Here is a 26,176-nt window from a genome sequence, read left to right on the forward strand (position 1 = left end):
TGAAGGAACGATTGGACATCAATGCCCACGACAGCAAGGAACTCTTCAGCATCGTCAAGGAGTTCTCCAACCCCAGCACCGGCAACAACGACATCACTCCGTCACAAGACCTCTGCGACTCCCTCGCCTCGTTCTTCCACCGCAAGATCGCCGACATCCACAACAGCTTCAGCGCACCATCCACGCACCCCACCGTGGAACCAACGCCCCCCACCAACACCCTCTGCACCTGGACCACGGTGACCACCGAGGACACAGCGCGCACGATGAACACCATCCACTCCGGATCACCGACCGACCCCTGCCCACACCACGTCTTCAACAAGGCCGACTCCACCATCGCACCACAACTCCGGAACATCATCAACACCTCTTTCAACACCGCCACCTTCCCGGAGAGCTGGAAACACGCCGAGCTCAGAGCCCTACTGAAGAAACCAATAGCGGACCCCACCGACCTCAAAAACTTCCGCCCCATCTCGCTCCTCCCTTTTCCTGCAAAAGTCATCGAGAAGATCGTCAACAGACAGCTGGCCACCTTCCTCGAGACGAACGGATCCCTCGACCCCTCGCAGTCCGGTTTCAGAGCCAACCACAGCACCGAGACCGCCCTCATCGCAGCCACCGACGACATCCGAGCCCTGCTCGACAATGGGGAGACTGCTGCCCTCATCCTCCTGGACCTCTCTGCAGCGTTCGACACTGTCTGCCACCGCACCCTAGTTCAACGCCTCAGCAACATCGGCATCCAAGAGAAGGCACTGGAGTGGATCACCTCGTTCCTCGCCGGAAGAACACAGAGAGTCCGCCTCCCCCCGTTTCGATCCGAGGCCACCGAAGTCATCTGCGGCGTTCTGCAAGGATCTTCACTCAGCCCCATCCTCTTCAACGTCTACATGAGACCTCTTGCAGCCATCGCACGCCAACACAACCTCAACATCATCTCCTATGCCGACGACACCCAGCTGATCCTCTCCCTCACCAGAGACCCCGACACCGCCAGAACCTGCCTACACGAAGGGATGAAAGACGTCGCCGAGTGGATGAAGAACAGCCGCCTGAAACTAAACTCAGACAAGATGGAAGTCCTCATCCTGGGACCATCGCCCTCCGCCTGGGATGACTCCTGGTGGCCCCCCGCCCTGGGCACCGCACCCAAGCCAACCGACCATGCACGCAATCTGGGCTTCATCCTGGACTCTTCCCTCTCGATGACCAGACAAGTCAACGCCGTCTCCTCATCGTGCTTCAACACCCTGCGTATGCTCCGAAAGATCTTCCGATGGATCCCGACCGAAACCAGGAAGACGGTCACCCAGGCCCTCGTCACCAGCCGACTGGACTACGGAAACACCCTCTACGCCAGGACCACAGCCAAGCTACAGAAAAAACTCCAACGCATCCAGAACGCCTCCGCCCGACTCATCCTGGACATCCCCCGACGCAGCCACATCTCCGGCAACCTGAAAGACCTGCACTGGCTCCCCGTCAACAAGAGGATCACGTTCCGGCTCCTCACCCACACACACAAGTCTCTCCACGACCTGGGCCCCAAGTACCTCAATGACCGCCTGACCTTCTACACGCCCACCCACCAACTACGGTCCACCAGCCTCGCCCCCGCCGCCGTACCACGCATCCGAAGAGCCACCGCCGGAGGAAGAACCTTCTCCTACCTGGCTGCCAAGACATGGAACTCCCTCCCATCCACCTTCAGCTGAACCGGGACCACCTCGCCTTCAGGAGACAACTCAAGACCTGGCTGTTCGAGCAGTAGCAACCCCCCTCCCCCCAAGCGCCTTGAGACCCTCCCGGGTGAGTAGTGCGCTATACAAGTGTTATGATTGATTGATTGATGTGTGGCTCATGGACTGCTGGGAGGAGAGGAGCACCGAGGCAGCCAGCAGCATCAGTGGCAGGTAAGTTTTTCTTTTTATATATTATTATTCTCCTAACCCATCTCCCCGTGCCGCTCCAGCCCCTTTAATTTGGCAGCAGCCACCACTGGAAAATTTATTAAGCAAACATTACCGCAGGCACATTAAAAAGGGTGTTTAGTTGGAGATATAATTTGTTTTACATAAAGTTTTGCATGTCTAGTTCCACTGCTTTTTTTGCCTCATTAAGGGCCTGTGACTGTCACCAATGTGCAGGTGCATCATCTACATCTTAGGCAAGGCTATCCTTCTGTTCTTTGGGCAACAAATAGTTAATGGATATTTCTAAATGATGGGTCAAATCTGCTGGTTAATTTGTGCAAAGAGCTCAAGTTTGCAGTTTAGCAAAAACGGTGAATTTCGCTCAACTTCATCTGCGGGCATGAACTTCCCATTAGAAAAAGTTTTTTTACAACATATTTTGACCTTTTTGGCATGAAACTCATCCTTAAAAAAAAATAAAACTTTAGAAACCTCTTGTAGGTGAAGTTCCACATCTTTTTCCACCCCTAAAATGAGCAGGAATGCATTCTTTATTCACAGTCTTTCAACATTGTTTGTCCCGGTGTGACAAATTTTACAGAATAAGCTACTAAATGCATAGTTGTAGCTTCAGCACCTTAGTAACTGCTGTTCTGTTATGTTAAATGCATTTATTTAGCACACAAATACCCAAGGACTTCTTGGCGCTAGCTACAGAATGCAAGAAAGGAAGAATTAAGCTGTATTATATGGCCAGGGCTTGAGGGATTTGCTGAAAGTCAGAAGATTTGTAGAAGATCTGATAGACAGTGGAAGATTGTTCCAGGCGGTGGAAGCACCCAGCACAAAGCTCCGACCACCCCAAGCCGCGCATTTGAATTTAGGGACAGTCCCAAATTTGGCTGAGGCCGATCTTAACGCCCTATTGGGAGTGAACCAGTTGAGGCTGTTTTTCAGAAATGTGTGACCATGGTCATTTAATACTTTAAAGATGATACAGATAGCCTTGAACGTAACTCTGTGCCGGATAGGCAGCTAGTGAAGCCCCTTCAGGTGTTTAGACACTGATTAATACTTTGCTTGTTGAGAACCAACTTATGTGCATTAAGGTAAAGAGTCTTGCAATAGGTGAGTGAATATTACAAGAGATAAAATAACTGATTTCTGATGTTGCTGTGAAATAAAAGGAAGAATCCTTTTTATTAGCTTAAGAGTGTAAAAACTTTGGAGGAGGCTGCATTGACTTGATCTCTGCAAGAACGTTTGTCATTCATAATGACTCCCAGATTGCGGGTTTTGCTAACTGGCGAGGAAAAGAGGGCCCAACCCGTATGGCCATCAAACGGGAGTCTAAAAACAGGGCTGAATACCAAAAAGCAGGGCCTCGGTGTTGCTCAAGTTTCAGACAAAGGCAGTTCTCGGGGCATCCAGGTGCTGACTGCCTGCACGCAATTGAAGAAGCGGGTGCTTACAACATGGCCCATCACTACTGATAGAGAGATCATGAACTATGAACTTTTAATTGGTTGGAATCATGTTGGTTTGGTACAAAGACTGGTAGAGAAAAGGGTTGTGGAAGGTGGAAGGAATTAAAAATTGGCCTCACTAACATCGCAGAGTGGATGAGAAAAAATGTTCTCAAACTTAATGGCGAGAAAACAGAGCTACTTGTTTTGGGCAAGAACAAAGAACTCTGGGGACCCCAGCACTGGCCTGATGATGTGATGGGTACACCCCCGGTTCCAGTCAAATCAGCCCGCAATCTTGGAGTCATCATTGATGAATCACTTAGTCTTAACCAGCAAGCTACTAAGACATCAGCTACTTGCTTTGCGATTCTAAAGTGGTTGAAGAAAATCTGTTGGTTGTTGCCCAAAAATACCCAAAAATCGGTCATCAATGCTCTGATAACCTCCAGGCTCGACTACGCCAACGTGCTATACCTGGGAGCAAACAAGGCCACAACCCGACGACTACAGACAGTGCAAAATGCTGCCGCAAGATTACTGTGGAAAATTCCCATCTCCACACCCACCACCAAGTACATCCGCGAATTGCATTGGCTGAAAATCGAGAACCGGGTAAAATTCAAATCCTTATGTCTTATGCACAGGATTTCAACTAACAAGGCACCCAAGTACCTACAAAATCTTATACATCCCTACCGTCCATCCCGTACCCTTCGTTCAGCTACAGCCAACCAATTTGTGATCCCCAAAATCAGGCTGGCGAGAATGGGCGGCAGATCCTTTTCATATCTTGGACCCTCCCTCTGGAACACTCTTCCACTGACCCTTAGGCAGGAAACAAATCACTTGAAATTCAGGAAGGCCTTAAAAACCTGGCTGTTCAACATCTAAAAAATCTGAATATCTCAATGCACTGAATCATCAGCGCCGGGAAACCCTTTGTTGGATAGCTGTAGCGCTATAGAAGTGAAATAAATAAATAAATAAATAAATAAAAAAGGTGAGCCCAATACTGTCTCACCATTTGCTTTGCAGGGCAAGTGGATAAAGGTTGAGTTTGTCAAGCTAGTCTGGCAAGCTATTTTGTTAAGAAGGATGATATTTTATGCCAGGGAGGAAAGTCCTATTAATGATTTGGTAATTGAAGATGTAACAGATAGTTAGCAAGGAGATGGAAAAGTTGTGTGGAAGAGAGTGAAACAAATGCTGTGGTGAACAATGAATTTAACGGAAAGATTAACCACAATTTACCACAGTGGTCACATATAGAGAGAAGAAGAGTGTAGAGGGGATATACTGAGAAAGAAGGGCCATGGATAAATGTGAGCCGGGAGGTACTTTTCAGTTGGTAATAAGGTGCTCTGAGGATGGCTCTGGCTTCACTGGTGATGGTAGGGGCTATGTAGATTATTTGAAATTCCTCTATCAAAAGTAAAGTAGGTTAAAGTAGGCTTGAGGATGGGCATCATAGGCTGATTAGTTGGTAGGCCTTGCCTAGGTGAGGTTGAACTATATTTACTGTGATGATTGTGGTGGAAAGTTGCCCAGGGGCAACATGTATGTGAGTAATGGTTGAGGTGGGTTTGTATGGTTTGGGATAAATAGGGGTATGCAGCTGCAACAGGATTTAATTTTCAAAGTGAATACTTAGTAAGAGTTCCTCTGTTAGTGCACGCTCTTTTCAAATGGGGCCAAGCAGTAGAGCTTGTTTAGGCTGTCTGCAAGCCTGCTTTCTATTTTGTTGTGTTGTGACAGCTTACCATTAGCCATCATGTGCATTGCTTATTTAATCCTGAAATCGAATTAGGAGGTTCTTGAGGTATATTCAGTTATTTAACTCAGTTACTTACTGGTTATCTTACTCAGATACTACCGAGAGAGACCATGATTTGGGCGTTGTCAGCATAAGATGTGAGGGCGAAGCCGTAGGACTTGATAAGTTCAGCTAAAAGAGTGACATAAATATGGAAAAGCATAGAGCTGAGTGAGGACCCCCGCCAGACCCAGCATGGAAGGGTCAGTGGCAGGAGACAAAGTTGTCGAACCACTTGTTCACATGATTGCAAGAATGATCTGAGTAGGTGCCAGGTGGAGCTTGTCATACCAATCTCAGTAGCACGGTACATGCAGTTTGCTATGGTGGACAGTGTCAAATCCCATCGACAGATCAAGGAGGATCTGATCAGCTTTGCCACCAGCATCCAGGTACATTTCAATCTCTTCGCTGGCCTTGATTAATGCTGTTTCCATGCTATGGTCTGAGTGCAAACCGATCCGAGTGACATCCAGTAACTTGTGAGCTTGAATGAATTCAGTAAGATGTTAATTCATTTCTTTCTCAACTATCTTGGCCGGTAAAGGAAGACATGATATTGGGCGATAGTTATTTGGATTGGATGGGCCCAATGAAGGAATCGTAAGAAGCGGTAGGACAGAACATTTCTTCCATCTATTAGGAAAGATGCCATACTGAAAAATGAGTTGGAAGATATATGTAAGGACCGGAGCAAAGGTGTCAGTGATAGAGGAAGGGTCATTGAGGGATCCAGAGCTGGCTGATCTGATCATTCTAGCAACTGTTACGATGGATGGTGGGAGAAAGCCAATAAGCTGGAGGCTAAGAGAGGAGGAATTGTTCTGCAGTGGATTATGAATACTGGACAGACTGTTATAGATTGAGTTGACGTTATTAAAAAGTTAGCTGGCAAACTTATTACAAAAGGACTGACTGGAGCTGGTGAGTTTTTTGTCAGGGCTCCTTGTAAGTTTGGTAACAGTCAGAAAACGTTCCTTGGTTGAATTCTTAGAAGATTCGATTTTCTGAGTGAAATATGGTGGTCCATTGAATCCCATATGGACCATTGAATCCCTTCCAGATCAGTGGCTCTGTAATTCTTTTTCAACCATCCTTACCATGGCATCCGGATCCTTACCAGGGACAGGTATCTGTAAGTAACTCTGGAGTAACAGAGAACTTCTCTTATGTGATGCAACTGTATTGTAAGTAAGTAGAAAGATAAACAATCAAATACAGGTGCAACTGTATTGTAATGAAGTAGAAAGATACAAAATCAAATACAGCAAGGTCAATGTGTGTAATTTTAATTCATACCAATACAAGGGCCATCACTTTAAATATGCACTCCAGAGAGTAAGCCTGTGCCTGCAATCTAGACAGAGTCTCTCCCTCTGTACCTTTTTTTGTTCATCCATGGCAGTTTAATTCCTATAAACAGCTTAATTAGCAGCATTTGCCCCGATTGTTCTATGCCCTCATCATGAAAAGACTCCCCCATTGCTTCCAAAGTTCCCCTCTCAGATAGGGCAGGAATCCCAGGAAGCCACACATCAGCTATTTAACCGTCATCTAGCTTTTTCACTTTGTTTTCTGACAACAATATGTAGCCTTTCTCACACCACTGAAAAGTCACTTTTAACCCTGCAAGTGTTCAACCACCTTGTGTTTGCTGGTGGTGTGAACTTTCTCGGCTTTGTTTAATTTTCACTTTTTCCAGTTCCATTTAAAGTTGCTGCATTTATTTAATGGGGTGATTCCCTGAAAGTCATTGTTGCTTTCTCCATGCTTATCAAGCCTGCCATACTGTTCTCTGGGTTTTCTCCTTTCCATATGGATGAATATTGAGTTTCAAATGCGCTTATGAAAAATGTACTAGGTCCGACTCTTTGATTTGTTTTCCACTTTAATGCATAGCCTTTTCATCACACCACCTCTCTTCTCACAAAGACTAACTGGCACTCAGTCCACATGTCTGTTCGCAGGCAGCAGGACTGCCTTTTGATATTAGACATGAGAAGTCATATTGCCTTGACTGATAGACTATTGCCTTCCTTCTCAAGTTGCTATGCTGTTGGACCTTTCATGTTTCCCACTCTTGTAAACTATGATTGGTAAACTCATCATCATATGCTGAGCTCCATGTAGAAGTTCAGGCTGAGTCAAGTGAATCCATTATAGACTGAGGAGAACAGACAAACCAGGATCCCACTCATATTGAGCTGGCTACATCAATGACCCTAGTTCTTGTGCTGGTCTGTGCAAGGACCTGCTATCTTGAATTGCTGAATACAATTACTTTTAGAAGGAGTTGTAAGGTATCCCAAGATCTCAGCAAGGAAAAAGAACATTAGGATCGAAAAATGGCCCTAGTGGAGGTACTGCATCTGACCCACATTCCATCGAGTCAGCCTGAATTTGTGATCTGGCTCTGGTCTACAGTGACCAGATAACTGCACTTGGAGCTTTTTGCTTCGTAGTGTTTGATTTCTACAAAACCGTAAAAATTATATATCTACAGATTGGATTTTTATGTCAAATAATTCATTAAAATGTACTCTAGTTTTCAATTAGGGTCGAGATTTTTCTTGATTTGTGTTTTCACTTAATTACTGTTTGTGTGCTGCTTAAATGCTTTACACATTGCCTCTGAGTTAAGCCTGACTGCTTTTTGTGCCAAGTTACCAGAGGGTTCAGCACAGGTTAATTTAGGGATTTTAGTTGTTCACCCTGATGGCGATTGTGGATGTTGCTTGAGAGCGGTTCACACAGTCCTCAACCAACAGCCTAGTTTCTCACAAATGTAAAGTCCAGACAGGATGTTAAGGTAAAGAAGCTATTCTGCCACTTCCTTTTTAACAGCTTGCCACAGTAATTATACTATGACCATTATATCTGCAGTATCAGAAATATCATTTAAGATAAGTCATTAACTTGTTTCAAAGCAACCTGATTCAAAAGCTTATAGCATTAGAGAATGAACCATATACATTGTTACAAGTGTTTCTGCCCAATAATATGTTACAGTTTGCAAGTTAAATAATATATATATAAGCATTTTGTTTAGCACATCACACTCATGCTTGAACTGAGCTGTATTGATGATGCCATTATTTTATGCAGTGGAGTATTGACATTTGGCGGCTCTTCTCAAGATGGACCCCATGCAGAGTATGCTGAATACAAGAATGATGATATTAAAATGACTATCCGAAGGTTACAATCTGCATCCCCACCAGTTGGAGGAAATGTTAAAATTCAGCTGTCAGATACTATATTAACAGGTAACTGAACATTTTTATTTCATATGATCTATTGACAGTAGTATAGTCAGAGAAGAGAAGTGTTTCTGAGAGAGACACCAACTAATATAGCAATTGTGGCACTACGGATCATGAAATAAACCAACTTGAACATTATGCAAATTATCCATCTGCCTCCCAAAAACCTCCTGTCCTTCGCAGACCATTTCACTTACCATGATGAACTGCTCTAGTCACACTAGTGCCGGTTCTATTCATCCTGTTACAAGCAAACACAACAATCCAAGTTGTTGACAAAGCCCTCTGTGTCACCAAAGAAGGTCATCCTTGTCACCTAGGAGCATATGTAGAAGCCCCTATCACCACCACAACGTCACCTATATTGACACTGTGGTAGCAATAGGGGCTGCGCCTTATGTACAAGGCAGTGTTAAGCCACTTAACGTGGTTTAACGCTGCCTTGTAGAAAGGGGTGGGCAGTGGGTTTTGAGGTGGGCGTTCCACTGCAACACCCATTTATTTTTGACGCCGCCCCCTATGTACAAGGGTGGTGCACATAGGAGGCAGCGCCAACATTAAGCCCAGGTAAAACCTGGTCTTAAGATGGCAAAATTAGGAGAAATGCATTATTTCTCCTTGTTTTTGCTTTTTCCATGTGTGCTGCATTGTCCATGTGTTCCACTACCGACATTTTGAGCAGGCGTTCCTCTTTAATTTCTTCTGCTCTGACAAACGTAAAATAAAAAGCTTTACCTAATCGCTTTGTTGATGCTCAGACACTATAAATCTGGCCTATCAAATGAGCAATGGGACATCCATTTTATTAAGAGCACTGATAGTATTACGAGTTCAGAGGAAATAGGTGATGTTTAATCTTGCACTTACTTCGATGTGAGGCAGGCGATGAGCGTAGATGGCGCCACGGCGACCGACGACTCCCCCCAGGCTCGTACAGGCTCTTACAGCTGCAGGCAGCAGCCTGGCCCGAGTCAGTTGACCTCTAGTACATTTGATCATGATTATACCACAATGCCCACTACACAGAGCACATACTGAGCCGAAAGTGGCAAGCAGCAGCTATCTCTGCTACAGGGAGTCAGCAGCCGCTAACACTGGTGGGCCGGGTGAGCTTCAGACAGGCCGAGGCAAGCCCGCAGTGGTGCGAGCGGAGGGTGCTAATCATTTCAGCTGCACCGGATCTTTTGAAATAATCATCTGATCCGGCCTCTGCCATGACTGTGCTACTCGGCTATCCATCCAGTGAATGCCAAACTAAAAAACATAACATGCTCGCCTTGCAGCGCACTCAGAGATGGTTATGGATACACTGTTTGTTGCAATTACGTGACCTCACCATGTCATGTGAATGCCGTACCCCCGGGTGGCCTGCAGCAGTTGTGCTAATAATGAATGCTCATGGCTGCAGGTAGCTCAACAATGAGTCACCAGGTCAGCGTGACACTCCTGACCTGCCATTCACGATTAGGCTTTGCACAGTACTCCAATCACACACTCTGCCAGATCAGTACGCGGTCCACGATGCATGCTCATCAGGAGTGATTTGGCCAGGGCGTCGACTTCCTTTGCACCGGCGGTGGTATCAAGGAGGTGCTACAAATACGTGACCTGGCATTTTAGTTCAGTTATGCGGACCACGGCACAAAAGTGCATTAGTATCACACCTAATGCCTGGTACTTGGGAGGGCTGCCATGTAGGCATGTGTCTTATCTGTTTTAGTATCCGAGTAAAGTGTAAGATTAGTCCACCATTCAGATTCTGAATCACAGCAAAAGGCAGCAACAATTTAATTCCTCTAATATGACTGAAATGAAATTGCAGTACGCTACTTATAGTCCAATGCACATGACCATATCATACCATGTGTTTGCAGCAGCATGTGCTTGCAGCCACTAACTTGCTGGTAGATTATTGGACTTCATTTTAGTCTTTTTCTCAAATTGTATTTATTGTTGCCCCTAAGACTTGTTTTCTTTTCATTCTGCGATCAGGATTTTGAGGCTTATCTTTCAGACTGCCACCTGTGAGCTATATACTGTTGTTCAGCTAACTTAGGAGTCGATTATGATTGTGGTGAATCCGCATCCTCCGGGCCGGTGGAAGCCACCACCGGCCCGGAGGATGCGGATTCACCGCCGCGTTCCGAGAAAACACCCACCGCCAGATTAGGATGGCGGTGGGAACAGCGGCGGATGGCAGGTCCGTCCGCCGCTGATCCGCGGGTTGTTGACCGCAATTTGGTGGCGGTGTCTGCAAGACACCGTCAGCCAAATTAGGCTGTCTGTGTAAACATGCTTTTCTGCGTGGAAAAGCATGTGGACCTTTGCTTCTGAGGGCCCCTTGCAGGCCCCCAGGGTGAAGGGGGGGTGGGGGTGCACATGGAGGGTACCTATGGTACCCCCCTGCATTTGCATGCAGAAAGCGGCAGGCACCGCGCAGTGCCTGCCGCATTGTGCATGCAAATGCAAAGCATGCACTTTTTAACCTTGCGGCGGGTGCTGCTTGAAGCAGCACCCACCGCAATGTTAAAGATACGGGATGTGACCGCCTGGGTGGCGGTCACATCCTAATTGGCATTGAGGGAACGGCGCTGCCCCTGCGGACGGTCCCTCCACCTCAGGGGTGGCGACGGACACAGGTCCGTCTGCCATCATAATCGACGTCTAAGTGCTTGTCACTAGTTTTAGACGAATAATAGGAAAAGGCTTATCACTGGAACATTTGGTGAGCTAGATTCTTTTGGTGATTTCAGACAGTTGTGGACTGAGATAAAGAATGCTATTTTGAAACTCGGAGAAAATGTTTAAATAAATAAACTATGTTTATTTAGAAATATATTCATTTTTTTAAGAAGATTATTAAAAAGTATCATACGATTTGTTTAAAGGTAAAACAGCTGGAATTAGCAGCAAATCTAACTTGTTCAAAAAATCTTACTTCTATTTTCAAAACTTTTTTTTTAATCTATAAAAGTCACAGAGCTTTTCTCATACAAATTCACATTTCTCTGAAGCTCTCTAATTAGTTTATAAAGTTCATCGGCAAGTCCAACATTTGAAAATGCCCTACCTGGTAACTAATTGTAATGTTTTCTTAAAATAAAGTTATAACTACTTCAGATACTGCAAACATCCCAAATTTGGTTTAAATATAAGTGATTCCTAAATATATGAACATGCTTAATTATAATTTACTGTCCCTAAATGTTTTTCTAACAATTAAAAAAAATTAAAACTCTTTTAACCTTTAAAATGTTTTTCTTTACAGTTTTCATAATTTGTTACTTCTAATGCATAGCACTTTTTCAACAAAAATGTAAATTGAATCAATATAGGCCCATTTCCTATAAAAACTCAAAGTAAGAATTTTTTCAACAAGCTTCCATGCAGTTGTGTGTGTTGTTTGTGGTCTTTTAAATATTCTACTCTATATCACTGTTCTGATAACTTTACATGTTTCCTGCCAGGAGTGCCTGCTGATATCTCTTCCTCCAATCTTAAAAGGCTACTACAGAGCAATGCCGATAAATTCATGGCTCAGTATATCAATGCCAGCGACTTTACTGTCATCAAGACTGTATCCACTTGTTACCACAGTACTTGGACTATTACTTGGATGTCCACTGTTGGAGATTTACCTTTTGTTATTCAGGTAGGTTTCCTGATCAGCTGGATTTGTCTTGTGGCAGGTTACTGCCTTACAGTATCATGCCATAAAAACGTGCCATTCTACTATTTTTACGGAGATGAGGACTTGCTGAGCCTGGATTATATTGTGAAAATGCACATTCAGGAAAACAATGGCATAGTTTACAGAAAAAACATGGACATAGATAATTTCCCATTAGTTAATTGTTCAGTATATGTGTCAATTCGCTGTTAACACTTCACCCCTCTCAATCTTCACAATTATAATATCACAAAGGTTTCCCAAAGCTGTAAATTCTTCAGTCATTATTGACTTGTTTCCAAAACTGTACAAACGCTTGAATTAACTGTTTTTATTTCAAATCTTCATCAACTTTGTCAAAGAGTCCAATACCCCCAATTGAACTGAATGGTTCTAAAACAACCCATTCAACAATTTACAACAAATTTGAACATTACATAGTCTTGTAATGTAAACTCCAGACGAGGAAGTAATTATAAGTAGATTTATTCTCGAGAAAACAGGAACAAGGCAGGGCGCATCCTGCACAGGACTTGAACAAAAGCAACTGTTTAGAAACCGATGCTAAGATCATGGAACCTTTCCAGAGCTCACGAGGAAAACATAAGGTAGAAAATAAACAATTCTACTATTACGGTAAAACAACATGACAAGTCTCTATTGAGACATTACAGAACGTCAGTGAATGATGTGCCATCACAATCAGTGAAGACACCTTTAAATCCTAAGAAGGATGGCAATGATTTGAGAAGGGCTATCCGAACCGTGAAGACTTGAATGCAGTAACGGTGAATTGAATGACTGGTAATCAAATGTTTATTATTACAAAGGCATCCCAGTCCACTTTGCTAACCAGAGAGCCCTGAGAAGACCCGAGAGATCTTCCACACATTACTGGTCTCCTGAAGCTGATAGCATAGTCCACCCAGCAGGACCCTAAAGTCACACACTCTGAGCACCAACGTACAATAATGTTGGTGATATTAAGAAAGTGGGAAATATACTTCCTTGATGGCTCATAATGGCAATCATACAAAGGAGGGCAGTAATGCAGGCTATACAGGCATATCTGATGCCCCTCTTTCTTTCTTTCTTTCTCTACACCGGGTACCTACCCTGCTTCCCAAATATCTCTGAGTGGATGATGTCCTAATACAGCCAGCATAGGCAATCAGAAAGAGAACTTGAAAATACATTCAGCTACACAACAAAGGGAGCAAATCAGAGTTCCCAGCATACCACCAACTACAACAATGTGTTTCTGTTTCTCACAATTCCTCATCCAGCACACCATCCGTGTCCCACAATACGATAATCACACCTTGGTGGTCACCAAGCATGGCATGAAAACACTAACCATATGGGCTCAAAGCAGAGACAACACATCTCCAACCAGACATCACATTTAAAGTGCAGTGCTATCCTTGAGGATATGCACATCAGCATCCAATATAGTTGCAGTAAGTGCTAATCAAATGCTGCAACACAATACAATAAAATGATCTGAATATATCAGAATCAGAATCCCATACTTACTGCAAAGAAATCTGCAAGAAATGATGTACTCCCAAAGGCTTAAGAAGCTATTCTTTTGGTAAAACAGGACTAAAAATAAATATTTAGGCATATTACACTGATCTACGTGAAGAAGATAGGGCGCTGGGAAGGAAATCTAGCCCAGATCTCAAAAACACATTGGCTGAGAAAACACATATGGTACGACTCTTGACTCAAAAAGTCCTGAGCATGTTAAAACATGCAATATTGAAATGATTGCTTAGTGAAACACCTTGGTAAGAAGGAGACCCAAGGAAACAACCTCAAAAGGTTATGGCCTTTTAAAGCACCCGTGAAACCAAGGGATAACCCGATGCTGGTAAAGTGATTCCCCATATGACAAAGCTCAGAAACAACACTAAAGATTCATCAAAACAGATTTGTAACCAGAATTACTAAAATAGGGCAAATTTGGTCAGCAAAGAGGTTTTAATGCCCAACAAAAATATAAAACATTCCAAGATCATCAAAGAGTCATAGCAGTGAGGCTAAAGATCCTTCAGGATTCACATTCGGGCATTTCACATGCTGAAACATATGTAGATTACATCTTCACAGCATTGGAGGTATGTGTAATTAGCAATATACTCTTACCCGGCATCCATTGGATTATGCAACAATTCCACTCAAACCTAGAATGATGGAAATTTGCCCTCCTCCACAGGCCCCATACTGGCAGGCCCAGTGGACAACCCTGCTGAATACATACATTCCAAAACAATAGAGGAAGTGAAGAGGTATTGACAGAATCACCCTCCAATTCGATATGCATAAACAAAGAGATTCTATCAATGTGTGGTGAATTAAATGTTTTATATTTATTTTTGTGGGTGGTAAAATTAATTAACTCTCTCTTTGGGTGGTAAAGATGAGAGCACAATGTGCTTGTTAAAATACCCCTCACACACTAAAAAAATCCATTAGTGTCATGCTTCATCATTGGGGTCTTCCCGTCCCTCTACGGGGCGGGGCGTGCTACGACCTGACGAACTACGCGGGAGCACTAGTATGGTGACAAAGGCTATGTGACAGTGCAAGGTGGGTGGTGTCAGTGAAGTGTAGGGACCTAGTAATGTGTGGGAATTAAAAAAGCTAAAAATCCTCTGGCTAGTGGAAAAAAACAATTTATTCACTTCCCTAGCTGGGGACGTTAAGAAGGGGGTTTTGAGGTAGAGCAATTAGCTACTACCTGGTCTACATGTTTCGTAAGCAGTCCCCTACTGCTTACTCATCAGGACCTTCTAATGGCCCCTACTAGAAAAAAGCTCAGTTTCTAAGTATGAAATGCCTATAGTCCTAAAAACTAGCAGTAAAAATCCACTGGTAGTTTTAGCTTCAGGGCATGAGCTGGCCCAAGGGAAGCAGAAATATATCAAAAAAGATGACCGTACGGGTAGGAGTAAGGCAATATACTTATGCGGACATTATATCGCGGTGAAAACCTACCGACTGTCAGCTCATGGGGCATATCACATGCGCCACAGCAAGACCGGATTCAGGTCATCTTTTTTTATATATTTCTGCTTCCCTTGGGCCAGCTCATGCCCTGAAGCTAAAACTACCAGTGGATTTTTACTGCTAGTTTTTAGGACTATAGGCATTTCATACTTAGAAACTGAGCTTTTTTCTAGTAGGGGCCATTAGAAGGTCCTGATGAGTAAGCAGTAGGGGACTGCTTACGAAACATGTAGACCAGGTAGTAGCTAATTGCTCTACCTCAAAACCCCCTTCTTAACGTCCCCAGCTAGGGAAGTGAATAAATTGTTTTTTTCCACTAGCCAGAGGATTTTTAGCTTTTTTAATTCCCACACATTACTAGGTCCCTACACTTCACTGACACCACCCACCTTGCACTGTCACATAGCCTTTGTCACCATACTAGTGCTCCCGCGTAGTTCGTCAGGTCGTAGCACGCCCCGCCCCGTAGAGGGACGGGAAGACCCCAATGATGAAGCATGACACTAATGGATTTTTTTAGTGTGTGAGGGGTATTTTAACAAGCACATTGTGCTCTCATCTTTACCACCCAAAGAGAGAGTTAATTAATTTTACCACCCACAAAAATAAATATAAAAAATTTAATTCACCACACATTGATAGAATCTCTTTGTTTATGCGAATACATACATTCACCTTTACAGAAGATGGTGCATCGTAGCACCAACAGGAACAAGCAATGTGATAGGATGTTTTAAAATTCATTTTTAATGATATGCCTCTTATTTTTTGTCAAATCTGTTTATTGGCATTTGCATTTTATAGACATTACAATACATGTGAATTGCCACACAGTACATCACTGAGGTTATGACCAACGTTCTGTTGTACAGAATACATTGTGTCCCCTAGACACTATTAGAACAGTAAAACTCCTATCTTTACTAAACCAAAACAAGCAAACAAACTGCGACATGGACATAAACATACAGTAGTTGTTGTCCCCCATCCTGTCCCGGTACCTCATCAGTCCCCCTTCCCCCCCCCAGGAAAACCTCCCCCCGCCCACACATGCCTCCGACTCCCACTACTCCCCTGCGCTGCAGCACCGTGTAATGCACCGGTCTAGATGTCAGGCGTAGTATCCGCTATGTGCCTCCCCAACTGCCAATGTCCCCAGGCTAATCTTCTGCCGCTCCCCCACTCGCAATATTTCCTGCCGATTGCAGGGCATGAAGCATGTGTTCCCAGTGTCTGCCATGGGCTCCCTGCGAATCCCCACTGTTTCCTCCCGCCGTATAGCAATCCATTCCGCCCGAGCCCATGCTTGAAGGGACAGGGTCCAAGCCTGCACGCTAGGTGGGACCCGCGCCTTCAAGCTCTTGGTGAGGAGGCGCGTTGCCACTACCATCCCCAGGTCCAAAAATCGGGACGGCACCTTATCTTTCGGGGGCCTCTTAAAAAGATGCAAGAGAAATTCAGGCCAATTACAGGGAATGGTGCACCCGGTACATTGTGTGAGGATCCCACCGATGTCCCCCCAGTAAGTGCCCAGCCCTGTACATCTCCACAGAAGATGAAGTAGATTGGCGTCCACTTTGCCACACTTTGGACAGGACGCGTCCGCTCTGTGGAAGTATCTGTTAATTAAAGCTGGAGTGAGGTAGGCCCTATGAACTATATAGACCTGAATTTGTCGGAAGCGCATGTTCCTGGGAATGCGCACTGGACTTTCGAGGATTTTCTCCCATTCTTTCTCAGCAAGTGCTCACCCCAAGTACTGCTCCCATTTACCCCGCAGTGTGTCCAGATTTATTTCCGTGTGTGCTCTCAAGGATGCAGCGAACCATTTGACCAGATGTCTTCCCCTACCCATGACGTGGAGGTATTGCATAGTGAGGTGCTGTTCAGGCTCTGTCGTGACATCCCCCCACCCTGTCATCATGTGTGCCAGAAGGGAGCGGTGTAGCAGGAACACCCCGAGGGAAGCCCTTCGTCCACAACCAGTGTCTCGTAAGGTGTCAGTGCCCCGTCTCTGTATAAATTGCCTAGCGTCTGGATGCCTGCGCCATGCCATCCCTCTAGCATATGGTGTGTAAGGACCCCCCGCCTCCCGGCGAGCACTCCAAGGGTACCGCCGGCGCATAGTGAAGGACAGCCCGTGTAAGCTGCAGTGCCCTACGGAAGCATTTGTGTGCCACCACCAGTAGCAGCGGGGTGGGACACGCAGGGGCTGCCAGTGGGTGAAATAGCATAAGGATTCGCTCCAGCGTGTATGGGGGACCACCCGTAGCTGTATCCTCCCTCCCCCTGTCCGCTAGCCATCGGGCGACCCACTGAAGCTGCACAGCAAGATAGTAGAGCTCGAAGCCGGGGGTTGCTAATCCGCCTCTATCAGTGGTAGGAACAATTTCCAGAGTGCTAGACGATGTCGGGATGAACCCCAAATGAAGTCGCGCAGGACCTTGTTGAGTGTGGAGAAAAAGGAAGCGGGCAGAGACAATGACAGGTTAGTGAAATAGTACAGCAGGCGCAGGACCATGACCATTTTGGCCAGGGCTACTCTGCCCGTGGGTGTCAGTGGGAGCGTGGACCAGAAGCCGATCTGAGATCTGAGCGCTGTCACTGCTCGTCCCAAATTCCCGTCAAAAAGGTCAGTCGGCTGGCGTGAAATCTGGATCCCCAGGTATTTAAATGTGTCCGCCATCCACTGGACTCTAGTGCCTTGTAGCCTGAACCCTGGGTCGTTCACTCTGTCACTAAATGCGAAAAGGCAGGACTTGCCTGCGTTTACCCAGAGGCCGGAGAGCTCCGCAAATCGGCCCAGCAGGGCTACTAACATCGGATGTTACTAACATCTCTGACAAACACCAGCAGGTCATCAGCGTATAGCGACACCTGGTGAACGCCATCCCCTAGTGGAATGCCAACATCTAGAATTTGTCTAATGGCCGCCGCCAGGGGTTCCATGGCCAGTGCGAAGAGCAACGGGGACAGAGGACACCCCTGCCGGGTGCCCCTGCCCACCGCCACCGCCTCCGAGACATAGGGTCCCAGCCTCACGCGAACCACCGGATTGCGGTACAGGAGGTCCACCATCTGCAGGAAATCCGCATCTAATTCGTATTGTGCCAGCACTGACCGCAGATACCCCCACTCAAGGCTGTCAAAAGCCTTTTCCAGGTCTAACACCAGGCACCCCGCTCTAGGCTAGTCTCTCGTCGCGTCCGCTGTAGAGCTGTAGGGTCTTTGTCAGGCTTGGGCCGCGATACCAGGAATGCCTCCCATAAAGTCGGTGGGAACCGACCCTCGTCAATCGCTGTATTGTACAGTCTCAAGAGCCAGGGCGCTAGGATCTCCCTATTGGCTTTGTAGTATTCGGCTGGTAGGCCATCAGGTCCCGGGGATTTCCCAGTCGCCAAGGTCTGAATCGCTTTCCCAACCTCCTCTAAAGTGATAGGGGCATTGAGAGTACCATTTTGGGCGTCAGTGGCTGTGGCCCGGGTAACTGAGTCTAGAAACTCGACCAGCGCATACCTGGGGCCTGTACCACGAGCCATATACAGCTGCCTGTAGTGATCAGTCAGCGCCTGGTGAATTTCATGCTGTGTGTAGACCATTTCCCCTCCCCCAGTGCGGATGGCGCCCACCAAAGCCCCGCGGTCTGTCTTTTGCACCAACCAGGCTAGCAGGCGCCCATCCCTATCTGCCTTAGCATGGGTCCTGGCCGTGTGCGCCGCATAGTTGTGGCACCTCAGCCTTTACATAAGGGCCGCATGTTCACCCCTCAGTTTACCGAGCTTGGCCGAGTGTCTACCAGCCACCTCGCCCTCCCTCTCGTAATGTAGAAGCTCAGTTTCCAGTCGAGTCAGGGAATCGGACACTGTTTTACGGATGTTCCAGGTGGCACCTTTACAGTGTCGCGTATGGTTGCTTTATGCGCGTCCCATTCTATCATAGGATCGTTCGCCGTCTCCGCATTCTCCTCAAAATAGGCCAGCATGGCAGTGCCCAGTGAAGAGCGAAACTCAGCGTCTTCAAGCGCGGCCGGTTGCAACCACCACGTGGGCACAGGAGGCCGGTCCGCTTCCCAGCTAATTTGGAACAATAGGGGATTATGATCGGAGTGCGTCCTACCCAGATATTCTGTCCTAGCCAAGAGCGGGAGCAATGACTGGGAGCCCACTATGCGGTCCAGGCGGACATGCAGGTCATGGACTGGTGAATAGTAGGAGTAGATCTTATCAGAGGGATGCTGCACCGGCCAGAGATCATGTATTCCCCAATGCGTGAGCTAGTCCTGCAGCGCCTGCGCATTCGATGCTACCGGTGCAGCGCGGAGAGGGGGAAAGGACCGGTCCAGATGTGCATCAAGTACCATGTTAAAGTCTCCGCCTAGCAACCATGGGAGGCCCGTATATGGATGAAGGATTTGGTTTAGGCTTTCCAGGAATAAGTGCTGACCCGTATTGGGAGCATATAAGGACCCCAGCAGGACCACCTCCCCATTGAGCTTTTCCTTTGCCAGAAAGTACCTCCCCTCCGGATCTACTTGAGTGTCCTCGCACATAAACGGGACGCCAGCTCTCACCCAAATTAGCGTGCCGTGTGCATGTGCCGAGTATGCTGTGCCATAGATCTGTCCTCTCCAGCGCCTACGGAGTTTATTAAGTTCTGCCTTGGACATGTGCGTCTCCTGAAGGAGCGCAATCCCCACCTTGTGTCGTTGGAGATAGGAGAAGACAGAGTAACGACGCACTGGGGTGTGCATGCCGCGGATGTTCCAAGTCACGATGCTAACGCATGCCATGTATGGGATTGCAGTATCACTGCGCGGGAGTCGGGAGGGGGGGCACCAAGCGGGACAAATGGACAGTTGCTCCGGAAGGTTATCTGCATGTCGCTTTTGAATCATATGAACAACGATCAACAGTACAACAGAGTGGGCGAGTTCCCAACGGGGCATACGTCCAAACCTAAAAATGAGTCTACAGCTCAACGATGCGTGGTCTCAACGCAGTGTTTGCGCGGTGGGGTGTGTAGCCAGCAATTGGATGAAGTCGCTCCCTTACCTAGGGCCCGTGAGTGCCTGAGAGCTGCTCAAGGATAATTAAGGCGCTTAACACGCAGAGCCAGCGCGGGCCGCTTGTACGGGCCTTTTGTACTCCCCCTAGAGTCAGTGTTGCCTAGTCTCGGGCCGAAAGGCACCCCCCCAGGACCTGGGCGGTGCACGCACCCCATGGAGCGCCTGTGCAGGGGTCCCCAGTGTCCTACCTGAACAGCGCGCAGCGCAACATTTAGCTAAAAGGATATAGTGAACAGTGCGTGGTTGGTAAAACCTTCAGTCTGGCCGTCAGAGTCCCCGGCACGATCACATAAGGAAGTCCGCTGTCTGCGGTGTCACCACCGGTAGGTTGACATCATCAGACAGCACAGTGGACGGTGAGGATGAACCGGTTGCATCCACATCACTCTGTTGCCGGGTGTCGAAACTGCCGGTGTTGTTCGCCACTCCCAGTGTCGCAACTGCCTCCAGCGCTTCCTGCCGCTCCTGTTGCATCTTTTCCGGGCTGGGAGGAACCTGGCCCAGGTCTGCACTTTGTCGGGTCCCTCTCCTCCTCCTCTCCTTCACGAGCATTGCTCTTGCCATCAGCCGTCTTCCGGACCCGTGGACCTCGTCCCCGACCACTGCCCCGTCTCTTCCAGCCAGTCCCAAACTTCCGCCGGGGCCTCAAAGAAGCGTGCGCCCTCCTTGGTGACCACCCGGAGGCGAGAGGGGAACAGCAGGGTGATGGCTGCAGTAGAGGAGATAGACACAGTGCTGCAGTGATCATTACCATAAGCAATATTTCTGTACTACATCAACATTTGGTACCAGGGAATTTAAGCTAGCCCTTTATTCCCCACATAGAGAAGTACTACAGTTGACAAATACAAGGAAATATGTGCAATTTCACACCCTCCAACTTCCCCAACACTTCTCTCAAAGTGGACAAAATCCACTCTCTGAAGAGTTGCACATGTTCTTCTACCCCCAATGTGAATCTCTAGCATGACAATCAATCTCCAAGAAAGGGGGCCTGATTGAATAATGAATCCCAAGTTTACCTCAGAGAGCACCATCATTCTTGATTACATCTTCTCAAGTCATTATGCAATGGTAACGAGGTTACTTGACATTGGGCATGTGTCAGAACCAGGCAAATGCCCCATTTCCATGCCTGCATTGCGAAGGCCTACCCTTGTTCTGGGTTTTGCACCAGGGCCTCAGGCATATGATGTATCTGTGCAGAAGAATCCAAGCTGTGTGCTTGGTTATCTACCTCATGGAATGGAGCCAGAGCTGCATCAGGCACTTTCAAGCATTCTTTAATATGTGGAGTGACTCCTGATTTCCTTTCTCAAATAAGTGCTGTAAAGATCTCCCTTACGGACTAACTTTACTTTATGGTCCGGGAGATTGGCTTCACCATCATAGCATAGTCTCCTGAGCAGCTTAGACCAGACTTCAAGCAGTGTTGGGCACCCCGGGCCCAGTGCTCCTTAAATGTGGACTGGGATTGATGACTGTGGTTACTAGCCATTGGCATAACTCCTTTGGCATCACCACAGTCTTCCCTAGGCTGGGAAAGTCAGTCTCTAGCCTTGGAGGTTAAGCTTATGCCCTGACAGATGTCTCTTGTCTTGGGCCCCTGGAATGGTTTGTAGAACACGAGCTGAATCTGGTACCCTTGAAGTTGCTGTCCTCGGAGGAGTTGCGTGGAGAGATGCGCACGGAGAGACTGCTATCTCCTCCTCAGAAGGCAATATACTCTTACACGGGTCCTACTAGATGCCTGTTCAAGGAGGGAGAATTGTTCTCAGGAACAGACACAATCCAGGAATCCATACCCTGATGCTTTGACAAGCAGCTAACACTCGAACTTGTCGGTGGTTTCACTGCTAGTGGATGGTGATCAAGAGTCAGCTGTTTTGTATTAATTATATTTTTCTGTTTACATATAGTGTTTTCATAAAATGCCCAAACAACATTGCAAAACTGCACAAAGTATGAAAGTTCACAGTTAAACTATGAAGCAGCATCATTAAGCCATTCAGAACAAGTGGGAGAATTGAGCTCTACGTAGCAAACACACAAAAAATCTGTCAACAAGAACCGAATGGATGGAAATAGTAAGAACAATCCATTTCGTATAGACCTAGGAGAAATGGAGTGAAATACACATTGGATAAAAGGAGGAGTTGGGGAATACCAAGTGCTCTGGCTATAATATGGGCGTTACAGGTAGTGAGGCAGGGTGTGATGGGAGAGAGACATTTTAAGACATGGGCAAAATTGGCAATGGCCTAGAACCCCAACTTCCAAGGGGCGCTAAGCTAACATTCTTGGCATAGACTCGTTCTCTACTTTCCTGCCTCTGTCTTTCTCCCTCTCTGGCTCTTGTCTTCCCTCCCTTTCTGCCTTTTCTCTGTCTCTTCCTCTATCGCCACCTGTCTCTGCCTACTTCTGCCTCTCTCTGCATGCTGTCTTTCTACTTGCCTCTCTTTCTGTACCTCACGTATCGTTTGTGCAGTCATTTCTCACCACTTTACCTTACTACTTCTCTGTTTATCTCCCTTTATCCTACACTTTCTTCCAGCTGGCTTCTATGGCCCTCTCTTAACCTCTCCCCTCTCTTCCCACCTCACCTTTCTCGACCTCATCTCTCTCCATCTGTATATTGGTGTATCACACCTCTCTACGTCACAAATCAATAAATCCACACCCTTCTCTACCAATCCCCCACTATTTTCCTCAACTCTCTCAAACTCCCTTCCTCTGAATTAAGTGAAAAATAATAATAAAGTGAACATTTTTCCGAACAAGGGACCCCAAAATATTACTTGCCCGGGGCCCAAAGTTCCTGAGTATGACAATGATGAGAGAGGATCAATACGTGGGGATGGGCAGAGGGGCCCATGGTAGAGAGGCATCCCTGGCACGGAGCATGGAAAGGTAACCACCAGAAGGAGACATGAGGCCGAGAGAAGAGACTGGGGTCTGAAGCGTGGAAACAATGGCTGCGAATTCAAAGAAGTACTGGACAGTGCGGCTGAAAATCGATTAAAGAAGTGATTGAATGCATCAAAAGAGCCACTAAAAAGTGCAATAGACTTCCAGATGAGGAAAGATAGGATGCATGATAACATGGAATGTGGACAATACAGAGTTGCATATTTCGTTCAGGTGTTTGCATATGGGAGGAAATAAGTCTACAGAGTTGACAAAAATGAGTCACACATTGGACCCCACTTGTGGGCAGATGGAGAAAGAGGAGGTTTAGGTGGGGTGAAGAATGGCAGAAAACTTTAAAGATCTGTTTCCTCTTGCCTTATTTAAGATTACTGAGTGTCCCATCATGAAGTCTTTTTAACAATGACCAGTCTTTCACAGATGGTGTTGTTATTGTGTAGAATGTCCTTAAAAGTTGTAAAAAAAGGCCAACATCTGCAAAACAGTCACATAGACTAAAGTCCAAAAGAAGAGTGTGTAGATGCAAGTGCTGCAGTGTTTAAGGAACAGAGAAGAGGACCCAATTTGGAACCTTCATGGGCACCATGTTGGAGGGGGTGCAAAGCAAAGTGACCAGTCGAAGGTAAAATACACGTGTACAACTCACCCTTCCCTCCACTGAGTGTCCTGAAACCTATTACCAGGGTCACCAATATGCGGTGTCGTATTCATTCAATAAAATATAGCATGGCGTGCAGTATTATTAGGCTAAATTACGATTTTATTATATTACTGATTTTACATTGATAGTTATGTTTTTTTAGAACATCCACATTCGAGCTGCTTTAATTGGTATTTGCATTCGGGCAAACTAACAGATGCGGTTATATCTGCGTCTGGAGGCTATTTACCTATCTTTCTGTTTTTTTTCTTAGGTGTTTAATGAGAACCTCACTGGTCTTTACCCTACAGTCACGTCTCGTGTTATTTATGACGGTGGAGTTTTTCTTGCGCCAATCTTTGGCGACATGCTGGCAACTGCGAATGAGCTCCCTCAGGTAAGGACATGGCATGAATGATTCCGTTATTATCTCGTACATGTGCGGGTGGCGGGGCATTTGTTATGGAATATAAAACAGAACGCTGCGTGCTAAAACATAAACATGTCTTTATAATAACAAATCTGAATATATCTGCAAAGAAAAGGTGATAAATGTGTTTAGGACCGATTTAACCTTACACGTGCCAAGCAGGGGTGTAGCTCACTCCTTAATATTCGGGAGGTGTGAATCTCAAACTTCCCAACTAAAAAAGCGATGGACCACAGGCTGAATGTGTGAGGTGGTAAAGGTTCGGGGTGGACTGGTCCCATAAGGAGAAGATCTGTACTGATTTGTATCTTTGGTGACTGAGTATCCTGTCTGCCAAACTCAAGGTCCATCCACCCGATTTTGAGTAGGGTGTGTAGTGTCTCACCATAAAGAACTCAGGCAGACACTGTGAGTGTAATAACGGACCTTCTTTATTGCAGCGTCCTTCCTCTTCAAATCCCAACGGCTAACTAACTAGCTGCCCCTTGGGCTCCCCAGCTCCTTCCTTTCCGCCCGCCCTCGTCCCTCATGCGGGCTGGTCCTAGTGTCTGACCAGTTTTGTCACTGGGCACTCTCACTGCTGCATCGACATCATTACATCTCCCCCCTCTGTGAATAAACAAAAACAAGAAAACAAAATGGACACCACGGCAAACAGCAAATTGTTCTTTCTTTAGAATTCTTCAATGAAGCGATACGGTTTCGTGATCACACGCCTGGGGCGTGACTGGAGGTTGGCACTGTCACTCTTGGTCTCATCGGCAGTCGCCATCAGTAACTGACTGTCAGTCGGCAGTGTCTCTGGGTCTCTTGGCTCCAGTTTCAGTTCAGTCAGTAGCTCTTTGATCTTTGGTCCGCACTTCTTGAAGTACGTCACGTTCCTGGTAAGTCTCTTCCCGTCGGTTTCTGCAGTGATCATAGTTCCTTTTTGTTGTATTACTTTGAGTGGAACCTCATGATATTGGCAATCAGTCTTTCTGTGCTGCTCTTGTCGTGCCAGCACCCAGTCTCCTTCTTGGATTTGAGAGGTGGTGGCATGGCGCCGTTCATCCGCGTAGTCTTTCATTCTTTCCTTCTTCATCTTGTCTCTGGCTGCGATCTCCTCGTGATCAGAGTCGGAGTCCAGTTTGTGCGCTGCCATGCTCATCATTGGTATCCTGGTGCGCACTGGGCGTCCTAGCATGAGAGTGGCAGGACATTTGCCTGTGGTGGAATGAGGCGTATTTCGGTATGCCCGCAACGCCTCATCGAGTGCTGTCTGAAGGCTCTTTCCGGTGAGTTCTGCTTGCTGGATAGTCTTTTTGATCATGGCCATGAAGCGTTCGATCATTCCGTTGGCTTGTGGCCATAGTGGTGTGATCTTGCGGTGTGTGAAGTTGAGGTGTTGGGCAAAATCAGCAAAGTCATGGCTGTTGAAGGGGGGTCCATTGTCTGACTTCACCACTAGTGGAATGCCACATGCGGCAAAAACCTCATCTAGGATCGGTATGACACACGATGCTCATGTGGAAGTACACAGTTGTGCGATGGGGAATCTGGAATACTCATCCATGATGGCCAGGACGTATTGGCCCGATTTGATTGGCCCAAAGAAGTCAATGGCAATGTGTTGCCAGACACCCTCCGGTAGTGGAGACATTTGAAGTGGTGCAGGGGGATCCGGACGACTCACTAGTTGGCATTGCGGACAGTCCTTCAAGGTCGTCTCCACCATCAGGTCTAGTGTTGGGAACCAGACTCTTTCACGGAGTGCTCTTTTTGTGGCCACTATGCCTCGGTGTCCCTCATGCGCTAGGTTGATGACCCCTTGTCTGAGTTCTCGCGGGATCACTATTCTGGTGTCCCGTAAGATGAGGACATTCGCTGCTATCGACAGTTCATCATTGATATGTTTAAATGCCGCCATTTCTTGATTGCTTTGTCCATTGCTTGGTGTATGTCTCCAGCTGTTAGTTTGGATCAGC

General features: G+C 46.6%; 1 protein-coding gene across 1 annotated transcript in view; it reads left to right on the forward strand.

Annotated features, from left to right (window-relative positions):
• The window catches only part of PKHD1 (PKHD1 ciliary IPT domain containing fibrocystin/polyductin), a 1,769,028-nt gene that overhangs the window by 164,549 nt on the left and 1,578,303 nt on the right, over window positions 1-26,176 (forward strand). The window contains exons 17-19 of the mRNA XM_078647366.1: window positions 8,251-8,467; window positions 11,932-12,116; window positions 24,057-24,179. Of these exons, the coding sequence (XP_078503492.1) occupies window positions 8,251-8,467; window positions 11,932-12,116; window positions 24,057-24,179 (525 nt within the window). The remainder of the gene's footprint in view (window positions 1-8,250; window positions 8,468-11,931; window positions 12,117-24,056; window positions 24,180-26,176) is intronic.

This window comes from Lissotriton helveticus, chromosome 6 (genome assembly GCF_964261635.1).
Source record: "Lissotriton helveticus chromosome 6, aLisHel1.1, whole genome shotgun sequence".
Lineage (NCBI taxonomy): Eukaryota > Metazoa > Chordata > Amphibia > Caudata > Salamandridae > Lissotriton > Lissotriton helveticus.